Source organism: Pongo pygmaeus, chromosome 2 (assembly GCF_028885625.2).
Source record: "Pongo pygmaeus isolate AG05252 chromosome 2, NHGRI_mPonPyg2-v2.0_pri, whole genome shotgun sequence".
Lineage (NCBI taxonomy): Eukaryota > Metazoa > Chordata > Mammalia > Primates > Hominidae > Pongo > Pongo pygmaeus.
In genome coordinates this window covers 123,145,414-123,163,379 of record NC_085930.1, presented here as the reverse complement: position 1 = coordinate 123,163,379, position 17,966 = coordinate 123,145,414, and the positions used below count along the sequence as shown (strand labels likewise).

Sequence of the window (17,966 nt, the reverse complement as noted above, 5' to 3'; positions counted from 1 at the left end):
GCCGAGGTGGGCGGATCATGAGGTCAGGAGATCGAGACCATCACTGCTAACACGGTGAAACCCTTTCTCTACTAAAAATACAAAAAATTAGCCGGGCGTGGTGGCGGGCACCTGTAGTCCCAGCTACTCAGGAGGCTGAGGCCGGAGAATGGCGTGAACCTGGGAGGCGGAGCTTGCAGTGAGCTGAGATCATGCCACTGTACTCCAGCCTGGGCGACAGAGCAAGACTCCGTCTCAAAAAAAAAAAAAAGAGGTATGGTCCACCTCAACTGTGTGCAGAAGGATGATGGGATCCAAGTCTCCAGTGAAAACAGCTAATCTACATGACAAGTATAGTGGATCTACCCACTGAAGGAGAGTAAGTGTGGTTGCTTGGATTTCTTAGGATGACTGCCATTGGTAATATGGATATAGCACCCCATTCTGTACTGAGAGAGTCCCCAGTTGTATTGATACTTTTTTAAGCTGTGGAACATTAACCTCTCTGTTACCAATTGTTAATGAGCTGTTGCAGAGGTGATTATTTGTTTTACTTTCTTGGATGTGAACATTACACTACTCACTACTTGAAGAAAAATGTTCTAAGCAGCAGAAGATCTAACTGAATGAAGTACGATACAAGGATTAGGGACAGAAGATTTCACAGAAAAATGTGAAGTCCCACCTAGCCTGCCTTTAAGTGACTCATAAACATGGATATTAAGGCTCCAAGCTCACCTCCACGCCACATTCTCATTCTGTGTTCATCAGTTCATCATGATGAATGTCTTTTAGGTCTTACCTCCAGGCTTTGTCTCATGCTATTTACTGGCACTGGAACACTTAACTAGTCTGTTTTTAACAGGCAAGTGTGGTTCAGTTGTGATAAATGCTTAGGAGGGGAAGGCAGTGAGCTCAAAGGACTGAATGCCCAGTTTGGCTACAGGGAGTGCAGTGTTAGGGTCGGGGAATGAGACTTAGGTCAGCTCTTAAAGGAAGAGGAAGACTCTGGGACGTCCTTCTGAGTCTTTATCAGCCAGTCTCCCCTGAATGCAAGGGAGCACAGGGAAAACAGAGAAAGAACAGCACTACACTGGAGAAGCCTCACTTTTATCAGGTGAGAAAACATAAACAGATGATAATAGAGCTCTTCAAAAGCCAGGTGGTACAGCTTCATTTAGCACAAAATTCCACCAGGGGCCTCGGGAGATGTGTTGCAGTTAGGTGAAGAGAGTGTCAGAGAGAAAGGCTTCTTATTGAAAGTACATTTGGTCCAGATAAAGAAAGCCATAAAGGAATAATTACCACTTCTTGAGCACTTGCTCCAGACATCAACTCATTTAATCTACCAAAACTCTTTGAGGCGTGTACTGTTATTAATCCCATTTTACAACAAGAGAACTGAGGGCTCAGGAAGTGTGAAAGTTGTGGAGCCAGGAATCAAAGCCCTGTTGTCTGACTCTGTAGCTCACGGGCCTTAGTATTCCTGGTATACTGGTAGCCTGGCCAATGGAGAATGTATTTAAAATAGTAGCTATGGCCAGGTACGGTGGCTCACGCCTATAATCCCAGCACTTTGGGATGCCTAGGAAGGCAGATCATGAGGTCAGGAGTTTAAGACCAGCCTGGCCAAGATGGTGAAATGCCATCTCTACTAAAAATACAAATATTAGCCAGGCATGGTGGCGGGCGCCTGTAATCGCAGCTACTCAAGAGGCTGAGGCAGAGAATTGCTTGAACCCGGGAGGCGGAGGTTGCAGTGAGCTGAGATCACGCCACTGCACTCTAGCCTGGGCGACAGAGCGAGACTCCATCCCCCCTGCCCCCCCCAAAAAATAGTAGCTATGATTGCTATGATCAGTATGGATAGGATAGCCAGAGCTACTCTGTGCATCCTGGCAGTTGATATGATCCCTTCCAGCAGAAGCTGAGGAGACAATCACATGTTTGAGGAACATTCAGTGATGTCCTCACTTCTCTGGGTGAATCCCTGTTAACAGAATCCAAGGCTGTTAATTTGTATAGCATGTCACAGTATTGATGCCTTAAAATTTGAGATAACTGTTTTATCTTTATTTCCCTAAAGATATATTTATTCATTCATTCACTCAAAAAGTATTTATTGAGTACCTATTGTGTCCCAGGCATTATTTAAAATGCCAGGGATACAGCAGTTTAAAAAGCAGTGTCTTTCTTTGAGAGACAGGAAGTCTAGTGAAGAGCCAGTATTTTAGGGACAGGTAATGAACAAAGAGATTATGTAATATAATGTTGGAGTTGGGTGGGGTGGGTGGGATGATTTTAGAAAGAAAAATAGACTTGGGGGATAGATAATGAAAGAGGCTGTCATTTCAGACATTTTAATCCTCTGAAAGAATACAAAAGAAAAAAAAGAAAACAAATCTTTCAGAATTGTTTGAAGTAAGAACAAGACAGGAAGAGGTGATTGGTGTGTTACTGTTTTATGAAAAAGGAGAAAAAGCTTCATGAAATCGCCATTCAGCAAGGACAGAACTGGAGATGGGTTCTCTTTTACAAAGAAATCTCTGTCCCAGGCTTTCAGTCTGTTTGGTGTTCATACAAGTGTTTGTGTGTTGTGTGGAAGGCGGGTGAAGGCGGTCCTGTTCAGGGTCCCCTTTGGTGAACACAGCAGGCAAAATACTCTCGTCATCCCCAGCCAAACTGGCCCACAAGCACACTGACTTCCACATCCCTAGCATTTAGGCCTTTGAATAGAAGCTGACACGTAGCAGCCAGCTGAACAAGTATTTAATGAGGAGCAACACAACTCCAAGAAGGGCTCCTTAGTGTATTGTCAAGTTGCTGCAGCCTTGTGAGATGGGAAAAAAAAAAAAAAAAGTGCAGATGAACCAAAAAGAAAGGGAAGGGGGTGGGGGAAGAAAGAGAGAGAAAAAAAGGAGGCGTTGGAGAGAGGGCTGAGGAGACACCAGGATTGGAACACTTCATTTTCCTGGATTTCAAGGGAGCACAGTTTGGAAGGCAGATATGAAAACTCGGGGGTACTGCTTTGGGGAAAACCATCAACAACTTTGCTGCCCTGTTACATTGGGACTACAGTCAAAACAGCAGCTGTGCACCAGATGCTGACTTTCCGAGGAATACCATTGCTGTCCCAGAGACCTGCCCTCTGAGTGTTGCGGAACTGGGAAGAGACAGGCAAGCGTAGTTTTCTCTTAAGAGCCTTTTGAAACAAATTAAAAGAACCTGCGAGGGCCGGGCAGCTGTGGGTGGCTTCCATCAGTGAAAAGACTGCAGAGAGAGGTGGCGGGAGGGAGATGGAAGTAAGAGAAAGTCGTTCTCAAGCAGTAAAATAAAGAGGTTTTTTAGAAAAGATGCTGTTTGAGGCACTCAGGGAAATTCTGAGGTGTTCAGCCCTGTCCGTCTGGCTTCAGAAACAGTCTGAGGGTGAGACAAAGACTTGGTTTGATGAACTAATTCTGCTGTTTCGGCATATGTCTTGGGTGGAGCGCCTCCGACCCTGGAACAAGAATTTGAGTGCAAGTAGTTTATTTGGGAAGAGATTGCAGGAAATGCCAGTAAGAGAATGAGGAAATGAGTCAGGAAAGGGAGGAAAACCAGTAAAGGATATCTTATCAAGTGAGTTACCACCATGGGCAACTGGAGTATAACTACGGGCAGAACACACACCTCAGTGTCATACCACCTGACTCAAAGGAGGCTGGGTGTTTATCTTTCCAACTCCCGTCAGTCTTTGCTGGAGGGCTGCTCCAGGCCGAGCTGGAAGGGTTCACTCCCCAGCCCTCCTGCCTGTTCCTCCTGGAGCTGGGCCAGCCTAACCGGAAGAGCCAGTGCAATGGAGTTGGGAGGTGGTGGTGCAGCTGGCCCTGCAGCATCACACTGAATAATTGTAGGGGGAATATGTGACTATTCTTATTTTGTGGATATAGGAAGTGAGGCACAAACTCTTGACATCTCTTTTCTAAGTCCTCATATCTACTTTTTAAAAGAGTCAGGGCAAAAACAACAAATAATACTTACAATGCATATTGTTAGCTCTTCCACTTTTGAAGTGCTAAACTCAGTCATACTCTCTAAGCCTTCGCTTTTTTTCTTAGAGGCAATTCCAATTTTTTTTTTAAAGGTGGTTCTTATTATAGGTTAGCCAGGTGTAACATTTTCTCTGGACTCAGCCCACACACTCCTGAACTTGCTTTCTATGCAGTTCTTCACAAGAGAGAGGCCCAAGGTCAAGCATCATTTGATCAGATGTGCAAAGAGGAACTGCATTAATTCTGTTGCCAACTATGCCCTGATCTGATGCCTGTAGTTAAAATGAGATTCTCATCTTACCTCACCTCCACCACCAGTCACATCTACTTCCCTAAACCCAGAAAGAACAAGTGTTTGGGTTTAATGTGGGTAAATAATACCAGCTAAGGAGAGGGCTGCTCTTTGTAATTGTTTTTTTGCATAGCTGGCTTAGAAATTACAAATAACAACCACCCAGCAGATCCCATAAGGTTCCCCTTCTCAAGGTTGTATGCTGAGGAGGGCCCCATCAAGGCAGGGAGGGACACACTTGTCACATTTGGGAAGGGCGTGTTCATACCAGGGACTGCCCCAGCCGTATTTGCTCTGGTTAGGGGAGAAATCTCTGCAATGCTTGGCAGAGATGAGCAAGCATGAAAGCTTCCTAAAAAGGCAAAGGCAAATTTCTTCAGAGTAACAGTAATACAGTGCGCAATTCTAAATGCTCTTCCTGGAATCCAGTGTACTCTTCGGGCCTCAGTTTTCTCAACTGTGAAATGAGGATGTTTGATCCCGTCTCTGAAGACTTTTTCAATATTCTTTGTCTGACTCATTTGAAACCCTTAAAATATGTTTAATAACTTGTGTTCTTTTTTCCTGTGTCAAAATGCATCTCACATTCCTTAGGAAGCATTTAGGGCAATGTTGCTCCAAGTGTGGTCTTTGGAAGGTGCTGGTCCTCAAACTCTCTGTTTCAGATTTGCAATATAAGGACAGAAACCAAGATGTGTTTTGTACCTTTAATAGCAGTTTGATGTTGCCACAACACTCAAGTGGGATTCATTTTTCTTGTAATTCATTTCTATTGCATTTTACCAAAGCCTTTATTCCCAATGGATTGAGGGCAAAACATCTGGGCTTTATAAAAAATTGATTGAGAAGTGCTCATTTGTAAGTAATAAGGGAAAAATTTTAATCACTTTTAATCTCACTATTCCACCTAAGCCACTTTTGTGAAAGAAACAGTGGTTAGGAGTTGGGGAGAGATTTGCATTTCTTTATACATATTTGTTTAATCATTTCATAGTTTTAATCACATGCATTTTCCAAAATAAAAATATTTTTAGCACCGTCATGAAAAATAAATAAGATACACAGTTTGGACCCAATGATTTTGCCAAAGTGGATTAAACATCCCAGTCTCCAGCTGCCTGAAACCCTGGGGAAAAGGTTGGAATGTCAAAGGTCTCAGGCCATCAACTTGTTGCCAATCACCAGCTCTGTCCAGTTCCCCAGGACTGCCTGGGTTCTGTTACATGAGGTCTCATCCTAGGAAGGACCATTGGTACCCACTTGGCTGGCAGAGGGCTTTCTGCTTTCTAACCTCCTCTCACAGGGTTCAGGCTATCTCTGGCCACGCTCTTCCCTTCTTCTGCTGAGTCAAAGCAGATATCCGAGGCATTCTGAGGGACACTTAGAACTGAGGAGCAATTAAGAAATGCCCTCCAGGAGGGAATGGCCTCCATGTTACATGGTCATCCTACAAGTCCTAATGGAGGCCCTGAGAATGGCATTGCCTTAATGGCCATAGTAGGAAAAACAAGCAACGTTGCCTGACCACTGCAATTGAATATCAAAGATGTTAACTGAGACTTTTTCTTTGTTCTCAAGGACTATCAGCCATGAGATTGACAGCTGGGGTTTATTCTGATCCCAACATTTCCCTCCTCTGATGTTGGTCATGTCCTCCTCTGTCACTTCTGACCATGAGTATAGGGATTGTTGTTGATAGTCAGAGGAGAAAGAACTCTCTGAAATGCTTGGTAGAAAGGAAAAAGCATGAAAGCTTTCTAGAAAGGCAAAGGAGTTTCATCAGAGTAACGGTAATAAAATGTGAGATTCAGAATGTTCTTCCTGGTTTAGTAATTTCACCTTCACAAGAAGGGGCTACATCAAGGCTTCCCCAGGGTAGCTTTGCAGCTACAGTCAGATTGTGCAGATTCACTGAGACAAAGGCCTAGGGAGAGAGGAGAAAGCACTTCCTTGGCGGCTGTATTGGGCCAGCTTTACTAGAAGTGGAGTCTGACACACTTTTGTGCAATGATTTATTGAGGATAAGCTCTCATGAGAAGGAAGTAAGAGAAGCAGGAAGAGGCATGGAAGGAGTTAAGTGAACTTGTATTTCAAGAGAGGTCTAACCTCAGCTTGATCTCACAGGAAGCTCTGGAGAGTGTGAATTGCACCATAGTTACCCACCAAGAGCCAAGAGAATTGGACTGTTAAACTTCAACATTAATTTGTCATTGGCTATACGCTGCCTCTGAGAGTAAGGCGGTCATGTCCAGGAATCTCTAGGATAGGCAACTTCCATTGGACAATCCCCCAGAAAAGGGTGAAGGTGTGAGCCCTTATGAGTCAACACCTGTGGCAGCTGTAGGCTGCTGGCTCTAGCTTGGTCAAGGGGACCTTGGCAGGCACCAACTGCAACTGCGACATAAGCCAAAACAATTGAAGATGGAAGGTCTGTGGACTGTACCTTATCTAAGGAACAATTTATATCACATACAAATCCTATCCTTTACTATTATATGGTAGTACATATATCTCAAGGTATGGTACCGAGGGGGCATCATATTTGATTAGATTGGATTACAAGATAAATCTGAAGAGGAACATGGAGGTAGCTCAGTTCAGTATATTCATTTTATAGAAGAGAAGAAGTACGTGAGAGTAAACACTTACTGGGAACCAGATCTGATTCTCAGTTTTCTCTTTTGCTTGAATTCAACCCAACTCATATTTATTAAATTCTTACTACATATAAGGCACGGTTTTAGGCACTGAGCAGATAAGTGAAAGACACCAAATTCAGTCACTGCATTGTGCCTTAGGCATTTACAGTCTGGTTGAAGATAGGGAATGAAGGAAAAAAATAAGAGTATAAATACTATGCAAATCACAATTCAGATCTCACCCAAGAGCAGTGTGGATTAAATGCTTGGGTCCTTTAAGGCAAAAGCATGACACACAGGAGGATAGTTTGTGGTTTGTCTTAATGTGATGGGAGGCCTTCATCCCAAATTCCCCTGTATTTAAAACTATAAAAAAGAAAATATCCTGGCAGCTCTACTATTTGGGTGAAGCTGAAAAATATAAATATTCAAGTAGAGTTCTGGAAAAGGGGAAAAAAGCAAATGAACAAAGAACAAAAACGAGCCATCCCTTTTCAAAATGTCATCTTGCCATGAAAGCTTCTTCAATTCGTTACCTAGAAGTGCAAATTTATTGAAAGTTTTACTCATTAAATAAGATTATTTTGAAGCTAAAGGCCAAAGATCCTACTTACTTTGGAGAAAAGTGTTGAATCCAGCCCAATCTCTCCTTTCAGCCCAGGCATGTTTTAGTACTGGGATGTTTTCTATCTTTTTAACTGTCCTGTGCTCTGTTTACACTATATTAATCTGCTCATTTATATTGATGTTTTGTTTTAATGTTCGGCCAGAGTTTATGCACTGCCACTTTGGAGAGAATCTAAGATTCATTCATTCATTCATTCATTCACTCACCCAACAAAGCATTTGTTGACAGCTGTTGGCATGGGAGACCCTTGCAATTGGCACCGAGAATACAAGAATGAGGAAGGGACTCAACTTGCACCCAAATGCTCACAGTCCAGTTAGGTGAGAAAAATAAGCAGGTGAATATATTAAATAAAATATGTTACATGCAAGAATAGAGCCCTGCCCAGGATATCTAACCAAGATTGACCCTAAGGATGTTCAAGGAAGTTTTTATAAAGAATTTGACCTTAGTTGAAGCCTGAAGCCCTGGTGAAGGGTTACCTCCTCCTTTTTCATTTTCTTTATTGAATATACCATCAGAGGAAAATTATCTTTTTAAAATTTTGTTGATGTTGTTAATCTGTCCCCTCTGTCTTCCCACTAAAACAGCACTTCTCAACCTTTTTTAAAATCAGTGATATCATAAGGAGACTTTTTAAACAACTTTTTTTGTTTGCTTGTTTTGTTTTTTATTTTGTATAGATAGAGGATCTCACTATGTTGTCCAGGTTGGTCTCAAACTCCTGGACTCAAGAAATCCTCCTTCAGCCTCCTAAAGTGCTGGGATTTACACACATGAGCCACAGCACCTGGCCTATAGACAACTTTTTTTCTAAACACTACTCTCCATGATGTTTTTCTGTAACAAAATAGACATAAAATTTACCATCTTAACCATTTTTGAGTGTACAGTTTACTGGCATTAAGTACATTCACAGTGCTCTACAACCATCACCATTATTCATTTTTCTGTACTGAAATTTGCTCAACTGAAATTCTTTACCCTTTAAAGGATAACTTCTCATACCCCTTCCTCCCAGGTTGCCCCCTGGACAACCAGCATTATACTGTCTCTGAATATACCTGTTCAAGGTACTTCATACAAGTGGAATGATAGAATATTTGTCCTTTTGTGTCTGGCTTATTTCACTTAGCATAATGTCTTCAAGGTTCATCCATGTTGTAGCATGTGCCAGAGTTTCATTCCTTTTTATGCCTCAATACCTACATGAAATTTAATACCACATTTTAAATCTCTTTGTATACTCTGGACCTTTGGAGGCTCACAAACCATTGTAATACATAAGATTTTTCCACTTCCTAAGAACCAGTTTCACCCTTTTGGTGCAATATCACCCTGTAGAAAATGCCTGTGTTAAAACCTAAGCTCCTTGACCCTCTCTATCTTGTTGTCCACTGTGTCCCCCAGCATAACACCTAGCACATTTTAAGTACTCAACAATCATTTATTGAATACTTCTCTAGCCCTTCCCCCAACCACTCCTTCCTTCTTATCTTAACCATTATTATTAAAATTTGCTCTTAGAGTAATTACATATGTATTTGTTACTTAGTGCTTCATGCTTCCCAGCCAGGCATCTCACCATGCTCATTTCCTTTGGCTGCACATGCCATTCTCAGTGACCCTGTGTTTGCTGGCTTTCTTCACAGAAGTAAAAGATTATGAGCCTCCATTTGGTTCCAAGGTGCGGGAGCACCCCTGTGTGGAAAGCATGAAGGACAACGTGTTGAGAGATCGAGGGCGACCAGAAATTCCCAGCTTCTGGCTCAACCACCAGGTAAGGAGTGAGTGTTTACAAAGGCCAGTAAGATTCAACCAAGTCGCCTCTTAGGTGGCAGAGAATTCTGGAATATTGAGCTTAAATCTGAGGGAAGGTCCCATTGTGTTCTATGGCCCTGTTAAATTTTGTTTATAAAGAAAATTTCAATACAGTGGATAACTCAATTATTATAGGTTCCAACCAGCTGATATGTACTCTGAGAGCTCACAAATAGCCATTCGGAGGGCATTTGTCACATTTTCCAAGCCCCCTTCGTCCTGGGTTAAAACATTTTGTTTGCAGCCTCTGCTACTTACTCCTGGGCCTTCACATCAGGAGTTTACATTTCATTCCCTCTGGATTCCAAATGTTTTCTTCTGGGAATCTTCAGCTCCATAAGGAAATACTTAGCAGATGCAAAACAAGCAGGATTTGTCAGGCAGCTGTAGTGAGAAGTGACTGTGGCATGCAGAAGGCTGTGTACAGGTGTTTGCAGGCTGTGCTTACAGACTTGGGAGAGGCCTGAGTGAGCACACGTGGGAAAGAGGAGACCGACTCCTCACTCTGGAATTAAGGAAAGCAAAGAAGAGGAGAATGCCCAGGAAGGAACGAGAAATCTGTCTGTTGGGAACATCCTAATGGCCTCTTATTTTTTCTTGTTAAGAAATGGTAGCTAAGGCTGTCCATAGCAGGGCAGTCATTCTGGACTCATAAAGAGGCTGATCCAAATTGTTTGTTTGGGGGCACTTTGATGAGGGCAATGGTCAGAGAAAAAAGAAAACGATAGGTTGTGAGTGAGTCAGAACCAGCTATATATCTGACACACCCAGGAAAGAGCCCTTAGTGAAGAATGAGAGAGAACAGTGTGGCCCTATCTCACTGAGAAAACTGTTCTTTCTACTGACTAAAACCTTTTATTGCCTCTTTTGGATGAATTCCCTCAACCATGAAGGCCGAGGCTAAGTTGTAGGTTTCCCTAAGGGCAAGGCAAATTCAGATAAGAAAGAGAAACAACAAATCAGGCACAATCGGGAAGACAAATGGAGCAGGAAGCCTGGTCTGTGCCAGTCCTGGCCCGGAGCCACTTCAGCAGACAGACCTTAATAAAGTCCGAGGAGGGGGCGGGGGTGAACCAGGCTGTGGTGGGTCACAGTCTTCTCTGGAGTTTTGGGCAAATCCTCTTTGACACTAAAACTGTAAGAATGTTTTGCATAAATTCTGAAATCAGAATGTGCTGGAGTGTTATGTTTCTTTGAAACTCTGTTCCCTCCTCTGCTGTATAGTTCTCGTAATGAAGCCATTATTCATGATGATAAAATTCTGAAAAGAATCTGCATACTACATTTTTTTCTCATAATGAGATTTGTTGCCCTATTGATTTCAAGTTAATGCTTAATATTTAATTTAATTTACTGCTTGTAATTACAGTGCCAGAATAAAATAAATGTTACTTGTGTACCAACAATAGCACTCTACTCTTAACAGGGCCATCTGTCAATACTGTCAATTAGGTGAATTATGCAATTAATTTAACATCATGAACTCATCGGGTGAGGAGGGAGAGATAAGCTCCTAGGTGTGTTTGGAAAGTTGTTGGTATTAGAAAACAAGTAGAAAAAGTGCCAGCTCTCCCAGGTAGTTTTGAGATTTATCCATCCCACTCCCAGCCACCTGTGTGAGGAATCCCCATTAGCAATGTTGATCTTATAATTGGGAGGAGCACACTCTATTTCCACCTATCAGACCATTTACTTAACTCCTGCCTGCTTTATTTCCAAAAAGGATTTGAAATGGTAACAAAAATATTTGCAATGCAAAATAAAAATTAAGCCAGTGAGAGAAAACTCTTGCCACCTTCCTGGGCAGGATCTCCCGGATGGTCTCCTTCGATGGGAGCTTGATTCGGTTAGGGTGAACCCTAGGAAATGGCATAGAGTTAAGCATGTCTGACCCACAAAGGCAGCTGTTTCACAGAGTTCAACCTAATTTTGTTGGAGAGGAATGGAGCATCCCAGAGGTCATCCTTGGTAGCTCGTAGAAGCTGCTACTGAATCACTCTACAAAATGTGTGGCCTATAGAAAATGAAACCATGCTAATGCCTGCATACAATTCTGACTGGGGTAATCAGCCCTGTTAAAATAGAACAGTGTATATGACCCAACTGTGTGACACTCTGGAAAAGGCAAAAACTACAGAGACAGTAAAAAATCAGTGGCTGCCAGAAATTTAGGGGAATGGAGGGAGGGATGAATAAGTGGAATGCAGGGAATTTGAGGGGCAGAGAAACTATTCTGCATGATACTATAATGGTAGATACATGTCATTATACATTTGTCAAAACCCCTAGAATATGCAACACCAAGAGTGAACCCTAATGTAAACTATGAATTTGATTGATAATGATATGTCAGTGTTAGTTCATCAGTTATCACAAATGTACCACATAGATGCATGATGTCAAGGTGGAGAAGGCTGTGCCTATATGGGGAAGGGGTTTTGTGAAAACTCTCCGTACTTTCCACTCAATTTTGCTGTGAACCAAGAACTTCTCTAAATAGAAAGGTGTTAAAATGATATTAAGGGCCACTACATGGGGAATTTTCAGGTGTTGGGAGTGTTAGTGTACCCCAGCAGCCCAGCAGAGGATCATTGTGCTGTCAGGACCTATTGTGATCAGATAGCACCAGAGCCAAAAAGTATGGTAGGTTTCGAGCACAGCTGCCACCAGCACAACCCCCCCACCACCCTTTCCACATGGAACTGGCTGGCCTCCAGCAGCAGGCACTCAGTTAGCACATGTTAAATGCACACGCACTTTTGGACCCTGCTTGCACTCACTATAGCAACAAGGTCAGCAGGCCACCTTGCCTTCCGCGGAGCCCACCAACTCATGGTGCCCTTTGGATCTCTTTCCCGCCACAGGGCATCCAGATGGTGTGTGAGACGTTGACTGAGTGCTGGGACCACGACCCAGAGGCCCGTCTCACAGCCCAGTGTGTGGCAGAACGCTTCAGTGAGCTGGAGCATCTGGACAGGCTCTCGGGGAGGAGCTGCTCGGAGGAGAAGATTCCTGAAGACGGCTCCCTAAACACTACCAAGTAGCTCTTCTGGGGCAGGCTGGGCCATGTCCAAAGAGGCTGCCCCTCTCACCAAAGAACAGAGGCAGCAGGAAGCTGCCCCTGAACTGATGCTTCCTGGAAAACCAAGGGGGTCACTCCCCTCCCTGTAAGCTGTGGGGATAAGCAGAAACAACAGCAGCAGGGAGTGGGTGACATAGAGCATTCTATGCCTTTGACATTGTCATAGGATAAGCTGTGTTAGCACTTCCTCAGGAAATGAGATTGATTTTTACAATAGCCAATAACATTTGCACTTTATTAATGCCTGTATATAAATATGAATAGCTATGTTTTATATATATATATCTATATATGTCTATATCTCTATATATATAGCCATACCTTGAAAAGAGACAAGGAAAAAGATCAAATATTCCCAGGAAATTGGTTTTATTGGAGAACTCCAGAACCAAGCAGAGAAGAAAGGGACCCATGACAGCATTAGCATTTGACAATCACACATGCAGTGGTTCTCTGACTGTAAAACAGGGAACTTTGCATGAGGAAAGAGGCTCCATGTCTCACAGCCAGCTATGACCACATTGCACTTGCTTTTGCAAAATAATCATTCCCTGCCTAGCACTTCTCTTCTGGCCATGGAACTAAGTACAGTGGCACTGTTTGGGGACCAGTGCTCCCGGGGTTCCTGTGTGCCCTTATTTCTCCTGGACTTTTCATTTAAGCTCCAAGCCCCAAATCTGGGCGGCTAGTTTAGAAACTCTCCCTCAACCTAGTTTAGAAACTCTACCCCATCTTTAATACCTTGAATGTTTTGAACCCCACTTTTTACCTTCATGGGTTGCAGAAAAATCAGAACTGATGCATCCATGCAATTGCCCCACCATCTACTAATGAAAAATTGTTCTTTTTTTCATCTTTCCCCTGCACTTCTGTTACTATTCTCTGCTCCCAGCCTTCATCCTTTTCTAAAAAGGAGCACATTCTCACTCTGGGCTTTATCGTGTTTACCTTTTCATTACACTTGACTTGATTCTGTAGTTTTCTATACAAACACCAATGGGTTCCATCTTTCTGGGCTCCTGATTGCTCAAGCACAGTTTGGCCTAATGAAGAGGATTTCAACTACACAATACTATCATTATCAGGACTATGACCTCAGGCACTGTAAACATATGTTTTGTTTGGTGAGCACAGCGTTCCAAAAAGTGAAGCCACTTTATAAATATTTGGAGATTTTGCAGGAAAATCTGGATCCCCAGGTAAGGATAGCAGATGGTTTTCAGTTATCTCCAGTCCACGTTCACAAAATGTGAAAGTGTGGAGACACTTACAAAGCTGCCTCACTTCTCACTGTAAACATTAGCTCTTTCCACTGCCTACCTGGACCCCAGTCTAGGAATTAAATCTGCACCTAACCAAGGTCCCTTGTAAGAAATGTCCATTCAAGCAGTCATTCTCTGGGTATATAATATGATTTTGACTACCTTATCTGGTGTTAAGATTTGAAGTTGGCCTTTTGTTGGACTAAAGGGGAACTCCTTTAAGGGTCTCAGTTAGCCCAAGTTTCTTTTGCCTATATGTTAATAGTTTTACCCAGTGCATTGGAGAGAGGAGTGCTTTACTCCAAGAAGCTTTCCTCATGGTTACCATTCTCTCCATCATGCCAGCCTTCCCAACCTTTGCAGAAATTACTAGAGAGGACTTGAATGTGGGACACAAAAGTCCCATTTGCAGTTAGGAAATTTGTGTCCACAAGGACAAGAACAAAGTATGAGCTTTAAAACTCCATAGGAAACTTGTCAATCAACAAGGAAGTGTCAATGCTGCAAGTAATCTCTTTTTTAAAACTTTTTGAAGCTACTTATTTTCAGCCAAATAGGAATATTAGAGAGGGACTGGTAGTGAGAATATCAGCTCTGTTTGGATGTTGGAAGGTCTCATTTTATTGAGATTTTTAGGATACATGCAAAGGTTTGGAAATAGGCAGAACCTCTGGGCACCCTCCTCAGTGTGGGTGGGCTGAGAGTTAAAGACAGTGTGGCTGCAGTAGCATAGAGGCACCTAGAAATTCCACTTGCACCGTAGGGCATGCTGATACCATCCCAATAGCTGTTGCTCATTGACCTCTAGCGGTGAGTTTCTAGAATACTGGTCCATTCATAAGATATTCAAGATTCAAGAGTATTCTCACTTCTGGGTTATCAGCATAAACTGGAATGTAGTGTCAGAGGATACTGTGGCTTGTTTTGTTTATGTTTTTTTTTCTTATTCAAGAAAAAAGACCAAGGAATAACATTCTGTAGTTCCTAAAAATACTGACTTTTTTCACTACTATACATAAAGGGAAAGTTTTATTCTTTTATGGAACACTTCAGCTGTACTCATGTATTAAAATAGGAATGTGAATGCTATATACTCTTTTTATATCAAAAGTCTCAAGCACTTATTTTCATTCTATGCATTGTTTGTCTTTTATATAAATAAAATGTTTATTAGATTGAATAAAGCAAAATACTCAGGTGAGCATCCTGCCTCCTGTTCCCATTCCTAGTAGCTAAATCCATTTGCCTCATTTGGTTATTTTGCAATTTATGCAGAAAACGTCACCAAGTAATTAATCTCCAACTTTTTCATACTGTCTTCCGCAACTGACAGTCTCACACTCCTTAAAAAAAAAAAAAAGTCACAGAAGCTCAGTAATATGAGATGAAGCAGATGCTGCTCATGGCCTGCCTGCCGTGCTGGCGTCCTGGCATGATGTCCCTCTGAATGCCCAGAAGATCTCTTCCCACAGTCTCAGGAGCTGCCTCTATCCACATGGCTGTTTCTTGCAGGGATTTTCACAGCCAATGTTTCTACTGCTTCTTCTATTTTCTCCATTCCTCATACTAGCAAGCTGTTGGCTCTCTTCTTGACTCTTGTGATATTCCATGCTTCCCTTTTCTACCCAGATACCACATCCATTTGGTGCTTTTAATTGATTTACATGAATGGTGAGATGAATATGCCTTAGGAAATTGTCTCCTGGTCATTTCTTGTGACAAAGTGCATGAGATTTTCTGCCTGAACTTCATGCTACCTGTTTTGGAATCTGAGAGATTCTGTAGCTTCTTCTTAGTTATCAACTGGGTTCTAAATAGTTAATGTCATAGTGCCTGCATCAGGGTATTTCAACCTTAGCACTGCTGACTTATTTTTGCATTGGATAATTGTGTGTTGGGAGGGAGGGAAGCCGTCCTGTGCACTGTGGGATGTTTAGCAGCATCCCTGGCCTCCACCCACTAGATGCCAGTAGCACCCACCCCACAGCTGTGACAACCAAAAATTTCTCCAGACATTGCCAAATGTCCCCTGAAAGACAAAGTCCCTCTCAGTGGAGAATCACTGAGCTAGATGATGTGGTCCTACGGTGGGGCTTAGTTATAGTCTTGTCTTTATTAGTAGCAATTTTAACGGTTACTAATTGTAGAGGTTACCTGCTCCTCCATTTGCCAGCTTTGTGACCTGGGCAAATTACTTAACCTCTCCATGCCTCAGTTTCATCATGTGTGAAATGAGATTTTACAAGCCTCATCCTATACAAGATAAAATTGTGGTAAGAAGACGCATTAGGCTTTTGAAGATGGGTCTTGAACTTTTTGGAAAGTCTTCACTACATGCTGGCCAACGTTAAGTTGGTTTAGTATGCCAAGGGCTGCTTAGGCAAAGAAGCAGATTTTTAGGTACAAACCTAGAGAGCATTTACAACAGAGGAAAATGGGTACATTCCCCAGGTCTGCAGGACAGGAAATGTGGGTCCTGTGTGAACACATAATCGGAGGAGAACGCTCATTCACTAAGTACTCGCTATGTCATCGGATTGAATCCTCCACTAGCTCGGTGAGGTACATATTATGCCCATTTAACAGATAAGGAAACAGATGGTCAGAGAGCTCAGATAAGAAGCCCAGGGTCTCACCGTGTAGAATCTGGATGCAGGGCCAAGTTGTCTTGGAACTGAAATTTGGAACACCTGACATGCTTGGTTCTTTACTTCCTGCTGTTTCCTGAGGGAACTGACCTGCCCAAGCAGGACCAAAAGGCTACCCCATGAAGAAAAGCTCTGCTACTGGATCATTGTTCTCATCTCTCTCTGCGTCTCTGCTCAGTGGAGGCAGAAAAGATGCTTTTCCATTTCTATTGCCTGACTTCCTCTCCATTCACATGGTAAGTGTCTAGATGCTTGCTGAGAGAACAACTGGAAGATGAGTGAATGTGTGTAGACTGTGTTTCCTAATGTGTGAAATGTGTACTGGTAACTGAGATGATTTAAGATTGTGCCACCTTTATAAAAATAGATCCACCTTTATTTTAGTGGATCATTAACATGTATTAGAAAAAAATCATTAACACAGCCTGGGCTTTCACAAATAATATTGCTTGAAATATGGCTGAGTTTAAAAACTTGAATTGATTATTAAAATACATTAAGTAGACGATACTTATTCATAACAACTACAGGAGGTGTTAATAGGAATAATTGAAGTTAGGGAGCTGTACCCAAGGAGGCAAATTCATATTAATTCCTAACATTTATTGAGTACTTGGTAAGCGCCAAGCACTATTCTCTGTTTTATCTTCTTTATCTGCTTAAATCCTCTCAACAACCCTGTGAAGTATCTTACCTCCATCTTATAGAGGAGGAAACTGAGGCAGAGAACAAGGTCTAGCTAAGGGTCGCAATCATTAGCATGAGAATTTGAACTGAAGCAGTTGGACTCCAGAGATCAAACCCCCACCTTGAACACAAGATAAAGCTGGAGTTAGGGGGTAACAACGTGGAGCCTCTGGAGAGCTCCAGGGTCCGATTCAACAGTCCAAAATAAGGAGGAGGCAGATGCAGTCAGCACTGGAGAGGAGGGAGTTACCCATGAGGGAACCCAGGGAGGAAAAGTTGTTCCTCAAATGCACATGGGCTCTGGGCTCCAACCCAAGAGCTTCAGCCAAAACAGGAGCTAAGGTCTTCTAACCCCTCTCCCTTCTTCCACGCTCTGTTTTGCTGGGGTTATTTTAGTTCTTGCTACTGCAAGGTCAGGAACATTCCCAAATGGCAATTGGTCTCCAAGTGCCCTCAGCACGGACTCAGTCCCTTGCACCAGTCAGCATCCTTTGAATGCAGTCTATATTTGTGCCCAGGAGTTATCTGTTTGTGGTGGCTGTTTTTGTTTTAAGCTCTCTATGCAAATGACACACTAATGGTCTGGTCCTAAGGGAAATTCTGTCTTCAAGTGACAGAGAACTTTTCATTTAAACAAGTGTATCTATCCTTTTTCACTAAAGCCACTACAGTTGGCATCTGCTCATTTTGTTCGTTTTCCTCCTGAAATAGGTTAGCTAATCATTGCTTATCACATTTCCAATTAGTTTCTTTTTTTTTACTTGAATAACTATAGCTCCACACTCTGTGGGTTTGGGGCCATGCCTTTCAGGCCTACTTTGTAAACTGTGCTGATAAAAGACAAGATTGTGAATTTGTCCACATTACGTGGGCTGCCAATCAGCCTCACATGGTGTA

At 42.5% G+C, this 17,966-nt stretch overlaps 1 protein-coding gene across 2 annotated transcripts in view; it reads left to right on the top strand.

Moving 5' to 3' along the window:
- TGFBR2 (transforming growth factor beta receptor 2) overlaps positions 1-14,938 on the top strand; it is an 86,675-nt gene extending 71,737 nt beyond the window's left edge. For both annotated transcript variants that reach the window (XM_054481596.2, XM_054481595.2), the window contains 2 exons: positions 9,222-9,349; positions 12,255-14,938. In XM_054481596.2, coding sequence (XP_054337571.1) covers positions 9,222-9,349; positions 12,255-12,434 — 308 coding nt within the window. In that variant the 3' untranslated portion in view covers positions 12,435-14,938. The remainder of the gene's footprint in view (positions 1-9,221; positions 9,350-12,254) is intronic.
- Positions 14,939-17,966: the final 3,028 nt, after the last annotated feature.